Source organism: Nansenia antarctica (assembly GCF_963989245.1).
Source record: "Nansenia antarctica genome assembly, chromosome: 9".
Taxonomy (NCBI): domain Eukaryota; kingdom Metazoa; phylum Chordata; class Actinopteri; order Argentiniformes; family Microstomatidae; genus Nansenia; species Nansenia antarctica.
In genome coordinates, this window is record NC_137679.1 from 37,061,401 (window position 1) to 37,088,004 (window position 26,604).

The 26,604-nt window shown below is 51.2% G+C and overlaps 1 protein-coding gene across 1 annotated transcript in view; it reads left to right on the forward strand.

The window, feature by feature from the left end:
- Positions 1 to 26,604, forward strand: part of fto (FTO alpha-ketoglutarate dependent dioxygenase) — a gene marked incomplete at its 5' end in the record, with an annotated part of 108,507 nt that overhangs the window by 37,097 nt on the left and 44,806 nt on the right. The window contains one exon of the mRNA XM_080539736.1: positions 4,903 to 5,027. Coding sequence (XP_080395862.1) covers positions 4,903 to 5,027 — 125 coding nt within the window. The remainder of the gene's footprint in view (positions 1 to 4,902; positions 5,028 to 26,604) is intronic.

The window sequence follows — 26,604 nt, forward strand, 5'->3', positions numbered from 1 at the left end:
CCCCCCCCCGCCTCCCACACACACACACACACACACACACACACACACACACACACACACACACACACACATACACACATACACACATACACACATACACACACATACATACACACACACACACACACACACACATACACACACACACACACACACACACATACACACACACACACACACACACACACACACAGACACACACAACTCCCTGCAAAAAAGCTCTATCTCCTCCAAATCTCATGGAATTCAGGAAATCAAATTTCAAGTCCTCTTATTTCCCCATCCATCTATATTCATGCGATAGGGGTGGGGTGGAGGGGTAGGTAGTGTAAGGGCGCACTTTTTACGACTGCAAGGTTCGCGTGATGTCACAGGAAAGTGGAAGTGGCTTGGTGCTTATATATACTTTTCCCGCTCGCTAATAACATTTTCCAGTGGCGGTGTGAGTGTTACCCCTGGGGAGGCAGCGAGGCGAACACACGGGGGCCGCCCGCCCGTCCTCCCTCCCTCCCCTCCCCTACCCGCCCCGCCCGCCCCCGATCTGGGCCTGGGCCCGGCCAGGATCACAGCTCCCTGGTTGTTCATATCAGCCCAGCAGAAGTTATCAATTACCCTCCAAGCAAGGTGCCTGGTGCCTGTTTCCACTGGTGGTGGAAGTCATATTGGTTTCATGTATTAACAACACGAGAGAGAGGGAGGGAGGGAGGCAGGGAGTGAGTGAGGGAGGAAGGGGGACTTGCCAAACTCCATCCTCGCCGGGCCTATGAAATAAGATGTCGGAGCAGGACCAGGAGCTGGAGGCAGTTAGTGTCGGAAGATTTGGACAACAGGCCTGAAACCTAGCCTGACTTAGCGTGCTAGCGCTAGGGACGGACAGAGGGAGTGAGGGAGTGAGGGAGGGAGGGAGGGAGGGATGGAGGTCGGGGTGATAGAATGAGGGAGTGAGGGGGAGGCAGCAGTGAGCTAGCCTGAGCTAGTGCGCTAGCTCTAGGGAAGGAAGGAGGGAGGGAAGGAAGGCGTTGCAGAGTAGGCGTTGGAGCTGGAGCTGTCTGCAGGAGGCTCGGATATCTAGGGGGTTGTTGAGGTGGGGACACCAGCTCCTGCATGTAGGCCTTATGTAAGCCAGGGGCCCCAGTAGTCGTAAACAGAGGGATGCATTACCCTGCCTGGCCCGGCTATCCATATGGGCAGCCTGGTCGCTGGCACACAGAGGCTGACGTGGAGCCTGTCTGACGTGGAGCCTGTCTGCCGTGGAGGCTGTCTGCCGTGGACCTAGGACGTGCCAGGGGGGCGTTAGAGAGGGAGAGAGGTGAGGGTGCCAGGCCGACAGCGGTGAGCAGGAGGAGGGTGGGGGGCGACTGCCTCGTACAGAGCTGGGATGAAGTCAAAGAGCCAGTGCACGTACGCACACACAACAACTCAATTCCTGACCTGAAGTCAGACTATTCATGGGGTGTTAACAAGCAGATACTGTAGGGGGGTTTTACGTTAGCAGCCCTGTTTACGGTGTGTCAACCAATCAGCAGCTTGTTTATGGTGTGTCAACCAATCGGCAGCCCTGTTTATGATGTGTCAACCAATCGGCAGCTTATCGCCTATCATGTTTCTCCCTCTCTTTATGTATGTATGTATGTATGTATGTATGTATGTATGTATGTATGTATACTTCTCCTGGAAGTTAAACTGTGACCCAGAATGTAACTTTTAAATGATACTGTAGCAACTGTTACATTCACTCTGTGGGGCTCAGATGAGGGTGGGTGTGGGGGTTTATGTGTGTTGGGGGGGGGGCGGGGGTTGTAACACGACGTAGTGTGGGTGTCGGTGAGACACCCCAGGCCGCCCCCCCCCCGCCCCCCCACCCCAGTCTGGCCTCAGAAGGCTGAGCCATCAACACTGGGCGCCTGCAGCGCTCCTGCACTTTAGCTTGTGTTTGTGTTTGTTTACCTGCCCTGCTGCTGTTTGGAAGGGAGGTAACATGGAATAGATCCCTTCTCCTAGTGTAAATACACAGGACTGGGGCATGTGGGCTTGGGGCTGGGACTGTGACCTGGGTGTCGTCCCCCCCCCCCATCATGCCCTCTCTCTCACCTGTGCTGTGGCCCAGGTCACAGGGACATCCCTGGTCAGCATCATAGAGGCTGAGGACAGCTACTGTCATCTGGGTGTAAATAGAGGGGCAGGCCGGTGCTTACAGAGAGGGCCTGAGGTATGGGGGTGGGGGGGTGGGGGGGGGGGGGTGAGGGGGGAGAGCAGGTCTGGGGGTTGGTGAGGCTGCTCGACCAGGCTAGTGAAGAACCAGCAGGGAGCCTGACGAGCCAGGGGAATAGCCTGGGGCTAAACCTGAAGGCCTCACTCAGCACCAGACCTCCTAAACACAGCACAACAAACACCACCAGTCACAGAGAGAGGGAGAGAGAGAGAAAGAGAGAATACATACACCAAGCATACACACACACACACACACCCTCACTCCCCCCTCTCAGGAGGCTGTCGCCAGTTTGTTGACTAAGGCTTAACAGCAGAGAGGTGAGCAGAGTTCACGGCGACGGGGCTTTTCTTGCTCCTTTGGTGGGGTCTGTCATCGCTGATGGCGGGATAGGGGGGAAGAGCCCCTCCGCCCTCCCTCTATCTGGTCCACCCCTGACCCCTGACCCCCCACGACCCCTCAGGGTGAGGAGCTACTCACTGAGGGTCGGCCTTCGGAAGTGTTGACGCGAAGCTTTAGTGAAGGAAGCATGCTCTGGTTCAGGTACGGCTCGGCAGTGCAGGCAGGTGGAGGTAGACCTAAACCGGAGCTCTTCGCAATGCCTGGAACGGAACAGCGCGATGAGCCCGTCCTCCGATTTCTACCTCCGCCAGCCTCCTCCTGGGGCTCAGTTCCAGTCAGGAAGTGCGGCGTATGGAGACAGGCGAACACCGAACAACGACTCAGGATGTGATGTGTCTTCCAGTGGAGACGTCGAAAACACTCCAAATGCACTTTCTCACAATTTCCCATCCTGTCAATCACCTGGGGGTATTAGAGTTGATCTACAGGGAAGGCTCCAGTCTCCCTATAGGGACCAGAGCCTATAGCCCCCGTCCCCCCACCCCCCCGTCCCCCCCCCGTCCCCCCCGGTCAGACAGCACATCCCCCTGACGTCTCATCCTCCTCAGGTGCAATCGGTCACACACACGCATACACACACAGACACACACACACTCACCGGTGCGTCAGTGTGTGTTATGACACCTGGCTCGTTCCGTGTGTGGGAAGAGATCGCCGTGTCGTACATCTCAGAAACACACACATCGTCTCCTTTTAGAGACACCCCCGCAATCGAAACCTGTCCTCACACGAATTAAGACAGACAGCGGGATTGTCAGGGACGGATTAAAAACGTCGAGTGAGTGAGAGAGAGAGAGAAAAATCTCAGCATTGTGGGATTTTGAAAAGGGGGTGGGGAGGGGGGTGGGGTGGGGTGGAGAGGCGAGGGAGGCGTAATGGGAAGAAATGAAAGCGTTTGACTGGTGGATGTGACAGGAAGAGACTGCTCTTAACAAGGCGTCAGAGTCAGTCAGAGTAACATATCCATCACACCACCAGCGGAGAGAGAGAGAGAGAGAGGGGGGAGAAGAGAGATGGAGAGAGAGAGAGAGGGGGAGGGAGGGAGAGGGGAGAAGAGAGATGGAGAGAGAGAGAGAGAGGAGAAGAGAGAGAGAGAGAGAGAGAGGAGGGAGAAGAGAGAGAGAGAGAGAGAGAGAGAGAGGGAGGGAGAAGAGGGAGAGAGAGAGAGAGAGAGAGAGAGAGAGAGAGAGAGGTGAAGAAAAGAGAGGGATTTGAGCGTCTCTCTCTGACAGTTCAGCATTTAATTTGGGCTGCCAGATCCCTTTCCACATTAGTCTCTCTGAACCGGCTTAGAGTGCCGCCGAGCCCAAGGCCCGCCAGAGGTTGCCCGGATGTCTCAGATTAACGCTGATGCGCCGCGTCACACTCTAAGCCGGCCTGTAATTCATGTTCAACAGGGGGATACTCGCACATTACACACCCAAGTGTGCGGACGTGATTAATTGACTCACACTTTGAATATTTGGTGTAATTTGCCCTCCCGTCCTCTGATGTGAAACTGACTCTATGCTGTGCTTTTTTATTATTATCCAGGATGGGTTTTAAGGCTAGCGTAAAAAAAGACAAGGGGTGTTAGCCTAGCTGTTAGCCTAGCCAATGTGGTACAGTGAGCGGCCGCCGCACACAACGGTCAAGGAACCGATCGGACGTGCTTTAGGGTTGTGTTCGTGGCGAGGCCTCTCATTCCCTTGCTCCTTTTGTCGGAGCGAAACGTAATGGGGCGGTTCTTAAAACAAACATCCGTCATGGTTCCTTCAATTAAACAAAATATACACAAGATATACATTACTATACATTACAGGGAGGTACACCAAACAGTGTAGGGCACAGCCCCTTCATTATCCACGCATGACTTCAAAAGGCCGACCTACACCGAAGTCAGGTACAGAGTATTACCGTATTGCCGTCTTAACGTCGCGGTTTAGCTAGGCTAAAGGCTTACGGCTTGAACTACTGGAACACAGGATGCTTGGGGCCCTGTTTCTCAGACTCAGATTAAGCCCTAGTCCTGGACTCAATGTGTTAAGAGTAGATCTCCATTTAGGACACATGTTAGTCTAGGGTCAGGATTAATCTGTGTCCTGGGGAACCAGTCCATCCGTGTACAACACCTGTGTATCTAGGGATGGGACCTACAGAACTACTCTGGAGCCTCGGTCAGAGTTGGGATTGGGTTAGGGTTAGGGTTAGGGGGTTAGGGTTAGGGGGTTAGAGTTAGGGTTAGGGTCAGAGTTACTGTACATGGCATTCTGTTTGGTGACATCATATCCTGTTTACTTCCTGTATGGCAGACCCAGCTGGTCCTGGCTGCGGTGGAGGACGAGGGCCGAGAGGAGGAGGGGCGGAGGGAGATTGCGGAGACCCTGCTCACCGCCCTGACAGACAGACAGCAGCACAGGCAGACGTGGAGAGACAGGTACGGAACCGCACATACACACACACACCCACACACGCAGTTGAGCGCAGCATACTGTTATATCTTTACTAACACTCGATAAATCATACGAAGACGAAAAAAAGCGCATATGGCAGTCACTCAAAAAACTGCCCTCCCACACATTTTCAGAGAACGTTTTTGAAAGCACAGGGTCTTTCGAATCCCCCTCGAACTTTATTTCTTGTGTTTGATATGAAGTGAGTCCACACATAATATGCCAGATGGAGATTTGTTTGTAGAGCAGGGGGTCCTTGGACCTGGCAGCTATCACAGCGACACGTGTGTTGGATAGCCCACCGCTTCCTTCCTCCCAGATAAGGCTTAGGAGACCAGGGTTAGCAACGCGGCCCATTCATTCAGATAACGCCAGCCCTCACACACAGCCTGTGTTGTTTTAGCTGCTCCATCTCTCTATCACATCCCCCCCCCCCGCCACCCTCAACGGCTGGAAAACACACACACACACACACACACACTCACAGAGACACACACACACACTGACACACACACACTGACACACACACACACACTGACACACACACACACAGGGAAGTACAGCACATACACAAACTCACATTTGCACGGCCACACACACTGGCCCACACACACACACACACACACACACACACACACACACACACACACACACACACCCGTACACAGCAGTTTTAAAGTATGTTGTGTGTCCAGATGGGGTTGACCTACAGGTAAGGGCTCAACAAGCCATAAGTCCCCAGCTTTAGAGTGATCCACGCTCGCGGCCAGACAAGACCCAGGCCCTGGGAAGAGCCTAAAGTGCCTGAAGGGGAAACGCACAGACCAGAAAGATAAAAGATTCCTACCAGGGCCATCCATTTATCCCCAAAAAGACATTTAGTAAACTTGAATCCGCCCCGGGCCCCCTTCAACCCGCACCCCCCCAACCCCCCAGCCCTCACCCCTCACCCCCCATCCCTCACCCCATGGCCTGCCTCTTTTTTTCCCTGTGTCCCCTCTTGTTGACCCCCAGCTCGGCCCTGACCAGATGATCCTTGTAAACAGACAGTTTCCACACACCTCGTCGGGCGGCGTCGACGCCCTGGCCCTCTGTGCCTCTGATGTTAGGGCTGGGCCAGGGCATTCTTAATGAAGGTGCTGAAAGCTAAAAACCAGCCCACTACACCCCCCACGACAACCCTCCCACTACACCCCCCCCCGACAACCCTCCCACTACACCGCCTCTAGGCCAGACATCTGTCCACATCTCCACCAGCCCACCCAGGCCCCAGCCCAACTTAGCCCAGCCTAGCTAGCCTACCCCAGCCCCAGCCCCAGCCTCAGCCCCAACCCCAGCCTCAGCCTAGCCAGCCCCAGCCTAGCCAGCCCCAGCCCCAGCCCCATCCCCATCCCCATCCCCATCCCCAGCCAGCCCCACACTTCACAGGAGAGCACCAATGACAGGGGCCAGACCAGGAAATGCTCAGTCCTTGTCCCTCGGTGCAGACAGGAGTTTATTTCATCAGTGGTGGATGGGTGATTAGATTGGGGCGACAGCATCCCACACACAAGGGCCGTAATGTGTTTGAACTGGGACTGCTCCCTATCTCTCACCCCACACAGATAATGCCTCTCTCCCAAAAAGCCAGGGAGTCGTCTGTGAAGTGGCTGTCAACAGACAGGGGTTAGGGGAGTCTGAACACATGGCCTGCCGCTATGTTAAGAGAGACGCGCTGCTGATAATGATGAGAGATATGGAACGGATAAGGAGAAAAAGCAACAACTCCAGTACTTTGCGGGAGAGGAAACCGTTTGGCGCTTCTGCCGTGATTTGGTTTGGAAGTAATATAATTGTTTTGAACCAAAGATAGAGTGCATGTACACCCACAGAGAGAGAGAGAGAGAGAGAGAGAGAGAGAGAGAGAGAGAGAGAGAGTTAAGAGAGAGTGAGTTAAGGTTCACTTTAGTCTGACGTATTCAAACATTCTTTTATTTCCATAAAGCATTCACTAGAATGGTACCTTTTTGAAATGAATTCGCTGATTCGTTTAGCTGTTGTTTTTTTTCTCTTTCCTCTAATGAGGTTTCAACTCGGTATGCAACAGGCTCTGTTTTTACATTACGCCTCCTTTTGTTTCCATGGAAGCCATTTGGAGCATAATGCTCGTCGTTAAAGGTTTGAAAACAAAGCCAAAAAAAAGAAAAAACGCAAAAAAAAACATCATGATGGATGACTGTAGCTAAGGGCACATAAACATAAACAGCTCCGGCTGATTGATTAAGTTTCTCCCCCGACTTTTGTTTCTTAAACAACGGAGTTAAATCTCTGGCGGTCTGAAACTTGTGCCTGCTAGCCCTTCAAGGCCCCCCCCCCCCCCGCCAGGGGCGTTTTGAGCACTAGCAAGAGGGAGGAAGAGAAATGGTAGCCGTGACCAGTGGGGTCTTCATCGTTGACTTATGGCTGTTCCCGGTGACGGATGCCTCCACTCTCACCGCTGGAGCCGTAGTCCATTCCATTTCACTCTCCGCACCAATGGAGTTAGAAATGCTTTTTTATTCGTATGAGCTTTTTTTTCCATAACTTGGTTTACCGGTGCATATTGAGATAGGGTTTTGATTTATGCTGCCCCCCCCCCCCCCCCCCCCCCCCCAGTCCCTTTGATGAGTTCCCCTCTGAAGCGGTCATTATAATGTGTTTGAGTGAGGGTGGGTAACCGTCCTGTGGCACGGAGGCTGGACAATACTTCAGCAGAGAGAAAAATAAACGTGGGTGATGTAGGCGTCCCCGACAGACCACCTCTGGAAGACCGACGTTATCAGAACCGTCGAGGGTGGGGACTGGTGGTTCTGTCTACTGACCCAAGCTCAAACCTTAAGATTGACGTTTTTGGAGGGACGTCTCAAGCCCGAAACATGGACGTTCCGGGGGTTAACTTCGAGCCCTGAGAGGAACATTTCAGGGTATCACTCTCACCATGTCCAAGGTAGACAAACTCACCCTTTGGCGGTAACGTGTCGTTACTGACAGGTGCTCTGACTAACTAAACTACGCCTCGCGGCTACCTCGGACCCTCCTGAGTGAGGTGACCCCGCGCCGACCCGCCGGAGCCAAAGGTCACGTCTCTGACCAATAAAGAGCCGCCGTTGTCACAGCCGGCGAGCAAAAGAACAGCTGTGAGTTTTGTACTGACCGCACAAACTGCTGTAGGCTCTGTAAGGTCATTATATGATAATGAAAATGATTAGGGAATTACACGGGGGTTTAGGACATGAGAACGACGGGAAGAGGAAGGGGAGGGGCACGTTGGGTTTGATAAATGGACTGTGAAGGTGCCCATCTGGCCCTTCTCTGTGGCTTTTTCTATCCTTTTCTTTTCATTTGCTCTCTCTGTCTCTCTCTCTGTCTCTCTCTCCTTTTACTACCCCCTTACTTTCATTCCGGCGCTCTCCTCTGTTCTCCAGCGGGGGCCTGTGTGTGTTAAAAAAGACGCGGGCCTGTAGTGAACGATTAACAGAGTGCAGGGCCCGGCTTCACCTTTGTGGAGGAGAGAGGAGGAGGAGGAGGAGGAGGAGGAGGAGGAGGAGAAGGGAATGGGAGGGAAGAAAGACTGTGGTGTTTATGACTCAGGCGGACGGGGGAACGGGGAACGGGGGGGTGTTTCTGCCTGACTTGGCAACCCCTGTCCCTCTCCTCAGTGTGGGGCGGTAGGAGAGCGGGCCGCAGCAGCAGCTGACCTCTGACCTGTGACAGGGGAAGCGGTCGGACAGCTTGGAACTGCGTAAATCAAGAAGTGGCCCGCTGTGACTCCAGGGGCCTCGGAAGTTCATTTTCCAGTGGAAAACTGGGTGACCTCACAAGATCTGACTTCCTGAACGGCACAATGCGATCCCCCCCCCCCACACACAACCCCCCCATCCCTGTACGCCATTTCCCCCACGCCAACGCAATGTATTACGTCGTTTATTCTGTTCTGCATGACCATCATTTAAATTCAGTAGTTTTTCCCGAGAGTGCACAGAATGAGCAATTTGTCCTTCAAAAGCAAAAACAGTGTATTATGTCTCAATATACAGTAGTACCACAGTGCATAGTGTCCGTTTTGTTTTAAAAAGGACCGTCGGACCGAAACCGATCTATAGTGTGTGTGTTGTACACGGTGTGTTCATTTTCATCTACTCCACTAAAGCTTGAGTAGATGAAAGCTTCGGTCTGAGAGAGAGAGAGAGAGAGAGAGAGAGAGAGTAGAGATGTAGGAGCCACAGGTCCACAGCTGCACTCATCACTCAGCTGTCCAGCCTGACCCCTGACCCGGGGGCCATCTCCCAGCCTCCATGGCTCCTTTGTTTCCTGCCATTGTCCCCCCCCCCCGCCCTCCCTGCCCTCACCTGGGTAGAGCGCTCCCAGACAAAAGGCCCTCAGCCTGTCATCAAGCCCAGGGGTCAGGGAGGGCCGGAGCGACCGGGGCTGGAGTTATGTCCAGGCTCTGGACTGACCTCTCCTACTGGCTCTTCAGACACCAGTTGCACCCCTGTAAAGAGAGAGGGAGAGGGAGATGGAGGGAGAGACCCTCCTCTGCTGTCACTCTTACCGCCCCCCCCCCCCCCCCCCCCCACCTCCCCCGCCTCTTTCTCGATGGCACATCTTTTGTGTACTCATTGACAGGGCTCCTCCTCCTCGTCCCCCCCCCTTCTTCTTTGCTAGGGTGGGACGGATAGAGAGAGAGGACAATGGGGGTCCCCCCCTGTCCCAGATGGGAATTTGAAAGACGTGTATGTGTGCTGTCCAACAATGAAGACGGACAAGGACCCCAGCCTGGTGTAGTGGAGTCAGTCCAGCCTGTGACATGGAACTAGTGATGAAAAGGAAAGAGGGGGAGGATGGGGGGGGGGGGGGGGGGGGAGACAGACACCATACTGTGGGGAGGGTTTACAGGGTCCAACAGATGACTCCTCCTTTACATCTATCTAACACAACAGAGAGCCATAGCAACAGGGGAGTTTCCCATAGAGCTCCAGTCAAGCCAGTCATCGGGCTAGCAGCTAGCGACTCATCGGGTAGCGAGTGGGCGGGCCCCTTCTGTCATGTAATGATTTTAATCCTCGACGTGTCAGTCGCCACCTCTCTCCCTGAGGCCTCCTCCTCCTCCTCTCGCGGCCGGCGTTTTTTAACGGTCCCGCTGACGAGAGCGGCGAGGGGGGCCAGGGGACGCCGTGACCTCAAACTTCCCCGGCGCCGCTGCGTTAATGACTCGCGTACGCCACGCACTCGTTTGTTTAATTAGCGGGAGGGAGGGTTTCGGCGTGGGCGTGGGGTGGGTGGCACTGGAAGCCGGGGCCTTCCGTGGCGCGTCTGTTAACCGTCGCCGGGTGATGTAGTTGTCACCGCGGGGGACAGGTTAATCAGAACACATCTCCCAGGCGGTTGGCCCGCATCGCTCCCCTGCTCTCTAACACAGAGGCACGCAGATAGCTATTGCTAAGCTACGCTAGCTACCCCCCCCCCCCCCCCCCCCCTCAGCCCAGCCCTTGTCTGTCTGTCTGACAGTGTGTTTTCCTTGGCGTGTGCTGCTCGCCAGAAGTTTGTTGGCTGCACCTTTGACTCGCTCTTTCCTCAGGGTACTGCTGCGCTGGCGGGTGAACACCTGTGTGTCTGGAAGAAGCGACCTAGCTCTTTCTCTCTCTCCCTCTCTCTCTCTCTCTTGTTCTCTCTCCTCCCTTCCCTCTCTCCCTCCCTCTGCCACCTTTCTCTCATCCTCGACTGCCACTGGTGTGTTTACCCTCTGCGCTGCGCTCAGGGCGAAAACAAATATGAACACATCATCTGGGTCTTTCATAAGGGGCCAGGGCTATAATTAGCGCTGAATGCCACGGTTAGCTCAAAAAGCTGTCGTCTAATTTGTCTGTCTTTATCGAAACACGTACTGTGTGGTCCGTCGGGCGGCGGCGGGTGCGTGCGATGAGAGCGCCTGTGGCCTGGGTGTTTGAGGTAGCGATTGTACATTTTTTCTCCCATCACACCCGCCCCTGTTTTAGCAATAACCTTAGCTAGGCACAACACAACACGACGCAGCAAGGCCCTCGACAGCACCCGGAGCAGCCGTGATTGGCCTCTCATCCTTTTGGCTGCCAGGGTGGAAAGTACATGAGAACATGTCTCACTCCAGCTGGAATGTGCTTTGAACAAGATGACTGATGCTGTTTATTCATCTATGCAGATAACACCACCTCACAACCTGTCTCCACACTTTGAATACATGCACATAGACACTTCACAAGGTAATCCGACACACACACACACACACAAACACGCATGCACGCACGCACACATAGACACACACACACACGCACGCACGTGTGCACACACACACACACACACACACACACACACACACACACACACACACACACACTCACACACACCTAGTCTGGCACTGAAACTACAGGGTAATCAGCCACATTTAAAAACACGGTTACCCTCATTTTGTGGGTAGATGTCAGAACATAAGCTGTACAAATTCAGTATCACCGTTCAGTCTCTGCTAAATTCCCTATTTGCCCTTGGCAGGAAAAAAAAAAGAAAGAAGACAAAAAAATGTTAAATTGCTTGCAGGTCTTAATGGAAACAGTAATTTCATAATTACGCTTTTCGCAGTAATAGCTTGGCGATGCAATGTGGCGTAGAGAGTGAAAAAATGTCATTAAAAGTCCCACAGACATTTAGGGCCACTTGTTGTAGAGACAGTCTGCCATTGAGTGTAACTTTTAATATGGAAACAACATTGGGATTGTGAAAAGGCAAACCAAACAGAGTGAGCTCCAGATTTGGGGGACTTTTTATTTTAATTTTTTATTTGTTTTACTGTTACTCAGGAAAACCAGGGCATTCTTTCTGGTCACACGCAAAACCTAGGGGATGATGGGAAGAGGATGTGTGGCAGGGGTGTGAAACGAGGAACAAGAGCACAGGATTGTGGGCCAGTGGAGGACATTCACTGAAAGACACTAGATCCTCCACCGACCAAACATTTACTAACACACACTTTTACTGAATACATTGAAATGATGCATAGATTTTGAGTCTGAGTGTGTGTGTGTTTGTGTGTGTGTATGTGTGTGCGGCACATTTCAAAAGTTATACATCATGAATTGAAATGACCGTTGAACCACAACATAGCTCCCATATTGTACCATTAAGTTAATCAGTCCCCCTAGTATTTTGGGATTCTGCGATCGCATACTTCAATGCAAAAGCAAACATTCGTCACATATTTTGCCACAACTTTTAACCAATCATCACACTTACTGTTTAAAGGAGTCTGATCCCAAAAGTACTTGCAGTTTTTATTATTACCTTGCTGCTATCACTGTTACCTCACTGTTATCACTGTTACCTCACTGTTATCACTGTTACCTCACTGTTACCTCACTGTTATCACGTTATCCAGTCTAATCAAACCACATATCAACAAAGTTGTTTCCCCTCAATGTCCCCTGTCAGCGTGTTCAGGTGTGAAGCTGGTGGTGGATGATTGACAGGTGAGCAATGGACACAGATCCATCTCATTTGCCTACAAAAATATCAGCTAGAAACTGTGAAGTTGTTTAGAGAACACAATGAAAGTGGTCAATCTTATTAGAACCGAGTACATGGCAGTGACATTTTATTGTTTTAAGTGCCTTTAAGTGAAAATAGTATTAAAAACCCTCACACAAAAAATCTGCAACATCGCAAATTGCCTCGTAAACTATTTGAAAAGCCGCAGAGCGGCATTTTCACACAAACAAACCATCACAAAATCCTGGAGAGACCGATTAAGAGCATTCTCAGCAGCAGACATAATAATGGGTAGAGTTGACAGGGGAAGCACAGGTACAGTCACACACACACACACACACACACACACACACACACACACACACACACACACACACACACACACACACACAGTAAATAGGATGGAGTGTTTTGTTTAAGGGGGCCAGAATGATTTTGTGAGGAAAGGGGGGGATAGGGGTGGGTCCAGTGTAATTAGCTCTCCATATCACTGAATACACTGAAGTGACATAAGAGACACACACACACACACACACACACACACGCACGCACAATAACACCATGTGCTCCCTATCCACCCTGCCCCCCCCCCTCCCCTACCTCCTCCCCCCACCATTGTTAATTATAACCTACACCGCTGGAACACTTCATTTCATGGCAAGCATATTGTCTCTTCAAGGCTGGCGGGCGGGTCATAAATTATCCTGAAGGTGAAGATGGAAGTTGGAGGAGATAGTTATGAACATTTCATCTGTCTGCCGTGGCGGCCGCAGCTGCTCCTGTCAGCAGCCGTGTGGTGGAGGAATTACAGAGGGTCAGGGTGGGGGTCTCTGCGTGTGTGTGTGTGAGTGTGTTTGCGTGTGTGTGTGTTTGAGTGTGAGTTTGAGTGTGTGTGCATGGGGTAGACAGGTAAGACCTGCCTGTCACTGTGTGGGACATCTCTGCTGTCCCTGTCACCCCCCCACCCCCTACCCCCCCCCCCCCCCCTCCCCAACGCGCCCCCATGGCGGTGGTGGGAGGCAGACAAGCACACAGGCGGTCCCCAAGCTGTCTCTGTTCATTACTGCACCGAGACTGGGACACGGCAGGCAGGTGGACAGACCTTTAGACCTCACCTACTGTGATCATCTGCCGGGTGTGTGCGTGTGCGTGTGTGTGTATGTCTGTGTGTGTGTGTGTGTGTGTGTGTGTTTGTGTGTGTGTGTGTGTGTGTGTGTGAGTGGATGTGTGTGTGTGTGTGTGTGTGTGTGTGTGTGTGTCTGTGTGTGCACGCATCTGCGTGCTTCCTTATTTGAGAACGTTCCTGTGAATCACCACCAGTGTTGAGAAAGTCATCCCTCTGCGATGGCGGCTGTTCTTCACAGAGGAACCGGGAGAACAGTCCAGTCACAGCCCGCTGGGAAAAACAGCGTAAAAAAGAACATAAAAACACTCTTTTTCCTCTCCCTCCAAGTCAATCTGCTAGATTCCTAGTTAGGAATTCTATTAGGGGGCCAGAAAAACTCTGCGAAACGCTGTTAATTACAATTCTAACTACCATGGCTGCTGACGAATGGGATGGCTTCAGTCCTGATGTCGGATAGCGAGATATCTAGCTCCTCTCACTTCCCTGTACAAAGCCTTGCCTCGGAAATGGGTCATCAATCCCACAGTGATAAATGTCTCTCCGAGTAATGAGTCTCTTATCGCCTTTGGATTACTGCAGATATTTGTAATTAGTGTACCCACACAAGTCCCGGACAGATGTTCCACAGGCAGCGGCGAATCGTTGGTGCCGCTCGCCGCTGAATGAGAACTTCCTGGAGTGAATAGAGAACAGAGCTGTACGAGGTGTGTATTGTTGCTGAACAACACTGCCTGGCTGGCCGTGCAGGAGGTGAACTGACTGGCACCGTCTAGATGTGTGGTGTGGTGTTTGGTGGGCATAAGGGCACACACACACACACACACACACACACACACACACACAGGCAGGCAGGCAGGTAGGCACGCATGTATGTATATGCATACACACCCCCACACACACACACACACTCTCTCTCTCTCTCTCTCTCTCTCTCTCCAGGGAGCCCTTTGGCCCTCCTAGCTGTCAGCCTCTCTCCACCCTGTATGTACACAGCCTGAGGTCCGTCCTCCAGTCAGCCAGCTCCAGGGTCACATGACTGAGAGAGAGAGAGAGATGTGGAGAGAGAAAGGGAGAAAAGCCCCCCTACCCACCCGCCCCCCCCCCCCCTCCTCCCATCCTCCCCAGCCCCGGAGGTAGCCACAGATATGCCAGAGGGAGATAGTCGATCCACTTTTAACTTCACTTTCTACAGTTTGGGGGGCTGAGGTTTTGCTAGGCACTTCCATCCTTCTGTGCAAGGACTCCTGTTCTCATGAAATCACAATGCGCTGTATTCTGCCTCAGGTGTAGCAATGCAGTTTGACACTACCAAGGCCTGCACATTCCCCAACCCCCCCCACCCCCCGTATCGAACCCACAACCTTGGCATTGCTAGAGGCAAGGCTCTACCAAACCTAGCCACACAGGACACACTCCAAACTTCAGTTTAGCTGACAACTCAATGTCTTTATGATTTAATTGGCTACGGCTACAGTACATGTGGACTTGATTAAAAAGCAGACAAACAATAGACAAACAAACTAGCACCCGGAGACGACAGTGTGTGCAAACCATAATAAATCATTAGTACTGCCTCTCCGCTTAATGCCGATGTGATGCTAGGTTGATGGCGGCGTGTGTAATGTGAAATCCTCTCTCTGTCAGTGGGTGTGTGTTTGTGATGCGCGGCAGGATGTGTGTGTGTGTGTGTGCGTGTGTGTGTGTGCACATGTGTGTGGTGTGTGCGTGGGAGTGTTTGGCCCTTTGTGTCTGGTTACCAGGCTGGATAAAGGCTGTCACACACACACACACACACACACACACACACACAATCACCCACAAACAACCACAAACACACACAAACACACACAATCACCCACAACCACACACACACACACACACACACACACACACACACACACGTCATGCCGCCACTGACAGACGTGTAAGCAGATGCAGCCAGGGTTGGTAATGGCAGGTGATTATAAGTGGCACGCATGCCAAGCTAATTAAACCCCTGGGCTGACAGCAGCATTTGGTTGCGCTGGCATCCTGGCATTAGAATAATTGTAGCAGCGGTACATCTCACCTGCGAGGCAGCGGCTAACAGCGTCATTTATTTTACAGTTGGCTGTGCCGCTACATAGGAGAAGGGGGGGGGGGCGGGCTAGCTAACGCTTCCACCCACGGACCCTCGGCCACAGATGGGGTCCCTTCCTTCCTTAGCTCTCTCTCTCCTCCAGCCCCCCCCCCCCCCTCCCCACTGTAGCCAAGCTCGGACCTACTGATACACCTACTGAGAGAGTGTGCGTGTTTGTGCGCGCGTGTGTGTGTGCGTGTTTGCGCGTGCGTGCGTGTTTACGCATGTGTGTGTGTGTGTGTGTGTGTGAAACCATGCAATATGATGGTTACAGTTTGGATGTTGTGCTATGCTCAGACTGTTCATTAACTAGGAGGGGGGAGCTTGTGTCATACATCCCCCGCGCATTCATATTCATATTCATATTCCACGTTCCCCCCTAGTCAGGACACGGAGCGGAGCGGGGGACAAGGACAGGTCTCTCTGGTCTCTCTGGCGCGGCGGCGAGGTCGTGCCTCCTCCAGCTGGAGGTAGAGGCGCCCGGCGCTCCCCACAGAGGTCAGAGCTGCGTCAGGAGGCCCTGCCTGCACCGGGAGGCCCTCCACCTGTACGCAGCCCTCTCTGTGCAGCCACACATGTACCCACACACACAAACACACACACACACACAGACGTGCACACATGCACACGCACGCACGTGCACACGCACACAAATGCACACACATACACACGCGCAGGCACACACACACACACACACACACACACACACACACACACACACAGGCACCTGGCTATTGAGTAAGAGCCGACATGCCGGCAGCTCTGTGAGAACGAGTCCCGCTGTAGCCTAGCCTGACTGATTCATGTGATTGCCATTTGTTAACCAGCAGGTGTGGATGAGCCAGGTGCACGCCGCATTGCACCGGCAGATCAGGATCTGTGTGTGTGAGTGTGTGTGTGTGTGTGTACTGTTACAAGAGTGTGTTATGAGTTATGTGAGGTATGTGAGGTCATTCTGTGTAATGGCAGATTTATAGATTATGGCTTGGCCTATCGTGTCCTGACATGTGATACTGCTGTGGCTAAAACATCCAACACCTCGGTGGCCTCGACGGTTGCAGGCTGTGTTCAGTCGGTTCTGAGGAAACGGAACAGAACCGGAACCTTCCATGGTTTCTAGTAAGTGGCCGGTGGCATCAGATAGCTGGAGCTTAGTGGGCACCTCATTATGCGCTGTAGAAACCTGATTAAAACACTGGATTTACAAAGTGTGTGTGTGTGTGTGTGTGTGTGTGTGTGTGTGTGTGTGTGAGCCTGCATGCTTGTGTGTGTTACGTGTGTGTGTGTGCGTGTTTGTGTATGTGTGCATTTGTGCGTGTGTGTGCGCACATGTGTGCAAGGCCCTTACAGCTACTTGGAATCTTATCTGTGTTTCCAACCTTGTCACAGTAATTAGGGGCCATATTTACTTACATTGTTGTTTTGTTTCCCGGGTTAGATATTCATCTGTGTGTTTCTCTGAAGGCTGTTCTCATTAACAGCATGATGTCATGTGATAGCGTATCTAGCAGAGATACTGTACCGAGTTAGCAGCGTTTCCTTAAAAGAGGTCATGGCATCAACTCAACACACATTTCTATGAATAAGTTATGACTCTATGTTTTATCTGGGTTTCTATTAGCCATGAGCCGTCAGCCAAATGTGGTCCGACTTCACAGATCTGGGTTTGAGGATAAAGAAGCCGGGGAAAGTTAGAAGTGTAGCTGTTATTGGGAATGTTTTTTTTTTTAAAAACGGTTCACTACCTTTGTCACCATTTTGTCAGTAGTGAACCCTGTGGTGGTAGTGTGTGTGTGTGTACACACACAGACACACACACACACACACACACACACACTCACACACACACAATATTAAGACAACAGTCACCAGTCAACACTTGTCACTGCTGAGTAGATGGATGGACACGGACACGCCCTGGCATTGTGACTCAGGTTTTGTGAGGTCCGTTTCTCATTAACTAAATGTCTTTGGTACTCGGCTTAACCACAGAACAACAGAAATGTACGCCCCCTGTCTCTGTGTGTTTGACATAAAATGCAAAAAGGCGGCAGGCGGCTGTAAATGGTTAAACGGAACAGGAAGGGACGCGTGAGGACACATGGCGAGAGGACCCACAGCTGAGTTTTATAGAGGAGATAGAAAGAGAGAGGGGGGGGAGGGAGGGGAGGGGGGGAGGGGGGGGTGTCTCTGTGCTTTTATAAGAAAGTTAGTGACTGATTCCCAGACACAGCCCAGAGTGCATCCTGAATGGGTAAATGCCATTTATTCAGCCGGTTAGTCTAGGAAAACATATGGTGCCATTTGGAGGCCCAGACTGGAGCATGCTGTTCTCCAGTAATTAGACTGGCCCGGGCCGTGTGGCAGAGAGAGGCAGCCTCTCTGCAACGCTCCACACAACCAGATCACATCCAGCCCTGGGTAGAGCACAGCCAGGCCTCCTCCTTGGCCTTGATACACACACATGCACGTGTATGCTCACACACACTCACACACACACACACACACACACACAGACACACACAGACACACACGCACACACACACACACACAGACACACACGCACACGCACACACACACACACACACACACACACACACACAGACACACACACACTGAAAGTACAGTAGAGAAGTCCATGATCAGTAGGTTTAGTAGATGTAGCTGTACCTCCTCCTTTCTCTCTCTCCCTGCTTCCATCTCTCCTCTCCTCCTCCTCCATCTCTGCCCCTCTCTCTATCACCGTGGGGTCTCGGCGCTGTCGTGGAGCGGGAGGAGCAGATTGCGGGTTTAAGGTGAGCCGTCTGTTGGCAGGGGCGAGGGGGGCGTCAGCTGGGATGTTGTTAAGGCGGGGGGGGGGGACAGGGGGGGGACAGGCTGGCGGCGCGGCGGGAAGGCCCTGTTTAGAGGTACTGCTGGGAATTTGACTGAGCCAGTAGCGCCCGGCCAAAAACACACACGGGGGGGGAGGGGGGGCGGGTAGGATGGTCCAAACTTGGGGATAAAGACATTTCCTCCCCCATTTATAAAACTCTGACTTCCCCCGCCCCCCCCCCCCCTCGACTGTACGCAGATGGGGGCACCTCCTCACATGGCATGCTATTTCCGTGTTGTCTTTTCCGCTAACTGCAGCGTGAGTGCACTCTGCCCAATTAGCATATGCCCCATGTATATTTCAGCTCCGTTTAAAACACACATCTTTGCGGGCTGAATAATGCATGGGCGTTACAGTGAGGTGCTTGTTTCCCCCCCCCCACCCCCCCCGCACATGCTGGGAACATCTAACTGTGTTTCTCCTCGTCTTAGGACGCGGGACAGAGCCCATTAAAGAACACTGAGCACCTCACCTCTAAACGGACCTGCTCCCCTCTGGTTCCCTAACAAAGAGCCCCGGTATAGACACACAGGTTCTGAAGGCTGGATAATAGGATGCCTCATCTCTGTAGGGACTGGCTTTGGTTGCTGATGTACAGTACAATGTATGTGTGTGTGTGTTGTGTGTTTGTGTATGTTTTTAAATTAGATGCTCTGCCAGAGATGAGTGACTGAATAATTCACAGCTGCATGTCTCACAAAATGAAGCAAAACCGTCGCTGGGATTGTCAGTGGGAGGAAAATACTGTAGGAATAAACACAGCCTAAAAGGCTCTTATGCATTATAGACAGGCCTTTTGAAAAACGTTCCTCATATGCAAATAGCGAGAGCAAGGGGATTAATATGCAATCTCTGATTCGCTGCAAAATCCGAGATGAGTCACGTACAGCTGTTTATGTTTGCATTGTCTCGAAACCCAGTAGAATAGGACGGAAGGGGGGGGGGGGGGTGTTGGTTTGGTCGAAAGGGGATAAAATAGGCAATTGTGCTGCTATCACTGTTTACTTTGAGGAGTGAGCACCGAAGGCTGTTCTCTAGCACCGTTACCGACGGAGCGGGGTTGTTATCGTCGGGCTGTGTGCGAGGCTAGGACGAGGGAAATGACTGCAGTGGATGAGTGTGATTCGATGTGTCAGTTTTAGACACAGAGGCTCTTTGGTCGCTCTATATTTATCCTTGTGTGGGTTGACACAGGTCTTGAGGTCATCCCGCTCCTGTTCCTCCCTGCCAGACTCTAACTCACCTATGTGGACAGGACATATGCGGCGGATAGATACAATATGAACCCGCATGCTAACCGCCAGCACGTCACCTTCCCTGCCACTCGCCGTCCTCATTACCGCCGCTGACCTTTGTAATGGGGCTAAAGGGAGAGGGAGAGGGGACGAGGCAGTTGCACCTGAAGCTGTCATCATGGCCGTCCGTACTATTCCATTAGCCTAGCAACTGTTAGCCTTCTATTACCTAGTGACTGTTACCTCTCTATTAGCCTAGAGACTGTTACCTCTCTGTTAGCCTAGAGACTGTTACCTCTCTATTAGCCTAGAGACTGTTACCTCTCTGTTAGCCTAGAGACTGTTACCTCTCTGTTAGCCTAGAGATTGTTACCCCTCTGTTAGCCTAGAGACTGTTACCCCTCTGTTAGCCTAGAGACTGTTACCTCTCTATTAGCCTAGAGACTGTTACCCCTCTGTTAGCCTAGAGACTGTTACCTCTCTATTAGCCTAGAGACTGTTACCTCTCTGTTAGCCTAGAGACTGTTACCTCTCTGTTAGCCTAGAGACTGTTACCCCTCTGTTAGCCTAGAGACTGTTACCCCTCTGTTAGCCTAGAGACTGTTACCTCTCTATTAGCCTAGAGACTGTTACCCCTCTGTTAGCCTAGAGACTGTTACCTCTCTATTAGCCTAGAGACTGTTACCTCTCTGTTAGCCTAGAGACTGTTACCCCTCTGTTAGCCTAGAGACTGTTACCCCTCTGTTAGCCTAGAGACTGTTACCTCTCTGTTAGCCTAGAGACTGTTACCTCTCTGTTAGCCTAGAGACTGTTACCCCTCTGTTAGCCTAGAGACTGTTACCCCTCTGTTAGCCTAGAGACTGTTACCTCTCTATTAGCCTAGCTACTGTTAGCACTGGGAGCTCTGTGGCACCTGATGATAACGCCTCGTCTGTAATAAACACTACCTCGTAAACAGCCCCTGCTCTGCTCCTGCTGGCCTCAGGGGCTTGTAACAGCTTTATAACACATTTATTACCTGTTTAATGGAGTGCGAGTTGCGAGGCATAACATAAACTAACTGTAATATTCTTATTTTTCTTTTTTTTTGCGGGAGGGGGACAAATATCGGCATAACTTCACCTCTAAGTCATGATTATTTTCTCAACTTGACGTATCCTAACAGTACAGTATACTTCTGTTCTCCCTCAATTATTTTGTGGCTTCTTGTCTTTCAAAGAAAGAAAGGGCTGTGTGAGGATTCACGAGTCTGTTACTTTGTTATCCGTCCTCACCGTCCAGGCTAAGGGGCGGTGTGGGGAATACAGGCATTAGATGCTGAATTTCCCCCATTTACAGTAGGATGCCTGTATAAAATGTTTAGAAGCAGGAATACTGCATTATGACCTCCTAACCCCGAGGTATTTGAAATGGAACAGCAGGGCTTACTTTGAAATAGAATTGGAGATGTGCTCGGAGCTCTCGGTCTCTTCTTATGTGATTTGGACTGAAATGTAAAAGCCTAGTTATCTTTTTTTTATCTTCATCTGCGGATGTGAACCGCAAAGCTGGAAGTTTTCAGAAAAGAGTCCTCTGTTGCAGTGTAGCCAGTAGTGAATTCACATGATTTAACTCAATATATTTTGGGCAAAATACAAACAAAATTGGTCTAACCTTTTTCTTATTGGAAATACTGTGTATTTACAGCAAATTAAAGGTTTACAATAACATACATGTTCACATACAGTATATATATAAACATATATTTGTTTTTTTAACATAATACACTGATTTCTCAGGCATCTTGTATAGGCCATACAGTGCAGTATACATCTCTCGTTTCAATATCCTCTGTATGTGCCACCACAATGTTAACTCACGGGGGATAAGGTTACAAGAGGGTCTTGTTTTAAGAAACAGATTTTCCATCACGTACACAAAAGTTCCCCTGCTGTACAGTATGACCTTTTCTCATTATGGTTTATTAAAGGAACTCCCGGCTCTGGATATCTAATTTTGCTTTCAGCTACTCCGTTCTCCAAATACCAATTTCAGCTTGCCCCTTCTATTATCTTTGTGTCTGTAAAGAATCAAGGTATTAATCTTTTATGTTTTGGAAAAATCAGATGAGTGCTATTTGCAGGACCTCCTGCTCGACACAGATTGGGGAGCTGGCATAAGGGAGAGAGACACGAAATTGCAGAGTAAATCAATACGCGGCAGTAATGTTAGGGGATCCGCTTTCAAAGAGCAGCGTTGAATTTGTAAGCCCCTATGTTTTTGATCTCTTGCTCATTTCATTCCGACCTCACTTGTTATCATAGTTGCTGTTGTTTGTATGTTATTTTAGCTTCTTTCCCAAGTAGCTATTTTGCAATTTGGACCAAAATAAAATCTGTTTCCAATGGTCCTAACGTTAGACAGATGGGTGGTTCTATTGAAGCCATACCAGGGCTTTGGCAGCAAGACTGGGCATGCAGTAATTGTAAGTGTCCGATATGGAATCAGGCTGATTTCAGTGCAGCGTTGTGTAAAACCGTAGACTGAAATCTCAACTGGATTAAATCCCTCTTTCATGTTGTGAAGCTGTCACACGCTGGCCCTGACTAATACCTGTCACACACAGGCCCTGACTAATACCTGAGAGGACGTTGGAGGACGGTAGAAATCAGACGACATTGTGATGCATTGAATGGAATGAGGAACGGTACCAAACACACACCATTCCTCATTCCGTGCATTACAATGAGGCCGTCCTCCAGGTTCTACCTCAACCAGCCTCCACTGGTACGTACTGAGGGTGTACCCCAGCATTCTGAGGTGAGGACCGGCCTCGTTACAAAGACCCTCCTAACTCTCTCTGAGTGTGGGTACAGTAGATGTCTATGTTTGCACCTCAGTTTCAGGAGAGCCCCCGCACCTTGTGAGGAGTCACGTGCCATCCTGTTTTTAACTTTCAAACACCTTACACACGTTTCAGATATATCTCTCACACACACACACACACACACACACACACACACACGTGTACACACACACACATGTACACACACAGACATACTGTACATACTGTACACACATACTGTACACACACACACACACACCGGCTGCGGCATTAGAAACGTCAAAGAAAATCTCACACAACATGTCACACTGATCCCCTCTGCCATAACTCACACGTGTGTAAACAGCTTTCCTTCTCCCCCCTAGTATGCTGCCTCTCGCAGACCTCTGACATCCTGTCTGCTCACGGCAGCCATGACAGGATTGTGTTCACTGCATCTTCCTCCAGGTTCAAACAGCAACGCAGGGGCTTCACAGACAGACAGACGGACCAGAGGGCGGGGGGGTTTAAAAGTTACAATCTCCTGCCCCAGATACAATGGCAAATGGAGTGCTCTTAAATCCTCCACAATAGTAAACAGGTTGATCTAACGTACCACAATATCCCCTCTGACAGCCATGGTGGTGGTGCTTTATGTGGACTTGAGTAACTACCTGCTCTGCCAAGCCTCCCTGGCCCAATCCTGGCCTTCCTGAGACGAGACTCGGAGAAAAAGTGTGTGAAAGTTGGACACTTGTGCGGATCGGGTTTCCCTGGGACTGGGGCAGGGGCTGTGGAGGGAGGGGAGTGATTGATCGTGAGCAGAGAGCTGGTGAACCTGCGCTCCACTTAAGCACAGGCTTTTCTCTCCCCCCCCCCACCCTCATCTCTCTCCTCTTGTCTCCCGAGTCTTGCAAGTACAAACATCTCTTGACACCGTTTCTTTTACCTAGAAACTAGCCTGGAGGCACTGACCAAAACACTTCTAATATAGGAAAATTGAGCTGCTTTGAACTCAAGGTGTTTTTTGATACTTGGTATGCTTCCTGAAGGATAACCTGTGGGGCTCGGCTTCCCAAGACCTAATCCCTTTGATTAAGTGCCAGGGCGAGATAGCTTCACCTCCTAATTCCCCCCTGCCCCACCCCCACCCCCCCCTCCCCCTCCGCCTCCCTATCCTGGGCTTGAAAGCACACCGACTCTTAACTCCCAGTAGGTGAATCCTCCTCAGCCCCGCTCTCTTTGAGATAATCCCAAAACTCTCTCAGATGAGAGTCGTTTGTTTTCAAAGTTTCGGGCCAACAACCTCTCCAACCCCCCTTCTTGCCCTTTCCTTGTTGTTGTTGTTGTTCCTGTTTCGGGTCAAGGTGGCCTCCTCCTCCTCTTCCCTGACCTCCCTCTTCTTCTCCTGGCCTGTGTGTTTACCCATGCGTCACGGCCGGGGTGTAGTGGGTGCGCGTGGTACCCACCTCCGCCTCCCCTCCTTGGCAGAGACAAGCGGGCCGCGGCGCCCTCCAGATGACACACGCTCAGAGGAGTAACAGGGGGGCTGCCGGAGTAATTAGGCCGGCCGGCTGCTGTGTGCTGGGTGCTGCTGGGGCAGATGTAGGCTGCGGCCCCAACCCCAACCCCAACCTGGGCCCCAAACCTACCTCCAGTCCTAGGCCCCAGCCTCAGACCCAGCCCCAGCCTGGGCCCCAAACCTACCTCCAGTCCCAGTCCCAGCCCCAGCCCGGGCCCCAAACCTACTTCCAGCCTCAGACCCTGCCCTAGCCCTAGCCCCAACCCCAGCCCTAGCCCCAGCCTTAGGCCCAGCCTCAACCCCCAGCTCCAGCCCCAGCCTTATGCTTCAGCCTTTGGAAGCTTCTGGAAGACATCCTGGGTCTATCCACCCCAAGCCCCATCATCTCTACCCTGAACCCTCTCTTTCTCCCCCGTCTCCCCCCCTGTTCGCTCCCCAGGAGCCCCATCACGGTGAGCCAGCTCTGGACTCCCAGGTCATGGCTGGTTCAGGGTAGTGCAATGTCTCTGTGTTATGTCACGTTGTCTTAATTTCTGCACAATTAAAGGCTTGACGTTGCCCCCCTAGCTCGTTGTGTGTATTTGTTTAGCTGTAGCTTAGCGGCAACTGTTTTTCGTCTTTCGCCCGTGTGTTTGTGTCACATGTTTAAATTGATTCAGTATCGGAGAGCCGAAACCAAAGCAATTGTTTTTTCAATTTACTCAACCTTTTTTTTTATGTATATTGGAAATGGTCATAAACAGTAGAATCTTGGAATCTCATCAGATTTGGCCGGGAATAATAAAAAAAAAAAAATCAGATAATAGATTCATATTCATGGTATCTCAATCCTGACACTCGCTCCGATTTTTTTTATGCAAAAGTGTGTTTCGACGGAAAACCGCAGGATTGAGATGCATATAGATGGAGCTGCCCTCTCAAATTGGTTGACCCCATCCATCATCCCCTGCCCTCTCTGTTTTTAACCACCCAGAGATGAGGGCACTCTGATATGTTTGGCTCTGCGTATGCGAGGCATCTTTTGTTGTTTCTCATGGAGAAGTTCAGCCCAATGTTATTCCCCGTAGACCTTTATTTCCCCCTCCACTCTAACCTAAACCAGCCCAGGGTGAAACCCGGAGGCTCGAGTTACTGTGCCTTCACACACATCAAATACTGTATGAAAGATCACATCTGGGACTAAACCCTTATTTAGAATTTCACTTACTTTCTTTTTTTCTCCTCAAACTCAACAGCAGAAACAAAAAAGGCGCCTGAATTAAAAGTATAATGGTGTTTTCATAACTCCCATTCTGTTTGCTTTTCATTACCTCGAGATGCATGCGTCCTCGGAACGATTTCTGTTCGGTGGCGTTGACCAGAGACAGAGGAGAGGACTTCTGTCTCCCATTAGGGCCAATCAGATGCGAAAGAAATGCGACGGCAACCGTCTAGACCTCGTCTGAGCTACGAAACCCTCAGAAAAAGTAAAAAAAATAAAAAATAACACAAACTACTGTACCAGAATGTGAAACAAACATCTCTGTTTACAGATTGGGACACTGACAGCCCCCCAGCTCTGAGCAGGTGACCTAAGAGTTGTCAACTGCCTGTTGTGGTGGCAGAGCCGAACTTCAGAGCAGCTGCAGAAGTCACCTCCCCAACACCAAAGCAACGTCAATGTCTTATGAAGGGACAATGAAGGGAGTCCTTCCCAGTCCATCCGGCATAGCGGATATCAGCTCGGCTCTGTGTCTGTGTCTGTGTGTGAACGTGTGCGCGTGTGTACGTGCGTGCGCGCATGTGTCTGTCATTTCGAATCCATCTCTTTTATTATTTATTTATTTCATATACTGTATGTATATTTTTGTCGCGGGGGCGTACTGGGGTGTGGATAAGCGCGTGTCACGGCCTTTCACAATCCCTTATGAGTGAGTCCCACCCCTGTCCCTGTGTGAGGAGAAAGCCTTGCCCCCAGCACCCCCAAGCTCAGAGTTCCGCTGATAGCCATGAAGGGATTTGGGCTGGATGGGCAGACCCATACTGGGCTGATTGCTTTGAATGGAGCAGGGAAAGCTGCCTTTGAAAGTCGGGGGCGCTGATCAAGCCGCCTCAGTAGAGGGGTGTGTAGTCACTGCCCCTGGGAGGGACCCTCTCTTCTAATACCCCTGCATGCGATTCTGTAGAGGCAGGGAACATGAGTTACCCCGAGCCATCCACACACACACACACACACACACACACACACGCACACAGGCACACGCACAAACACACATAACAACAGAAAAGTACTTCCACTAAACTTTGTGCCTCTCTTGCTCTCGCCCCTCATCTATATACGTTGGCACATTGCAACCGACGCTTTG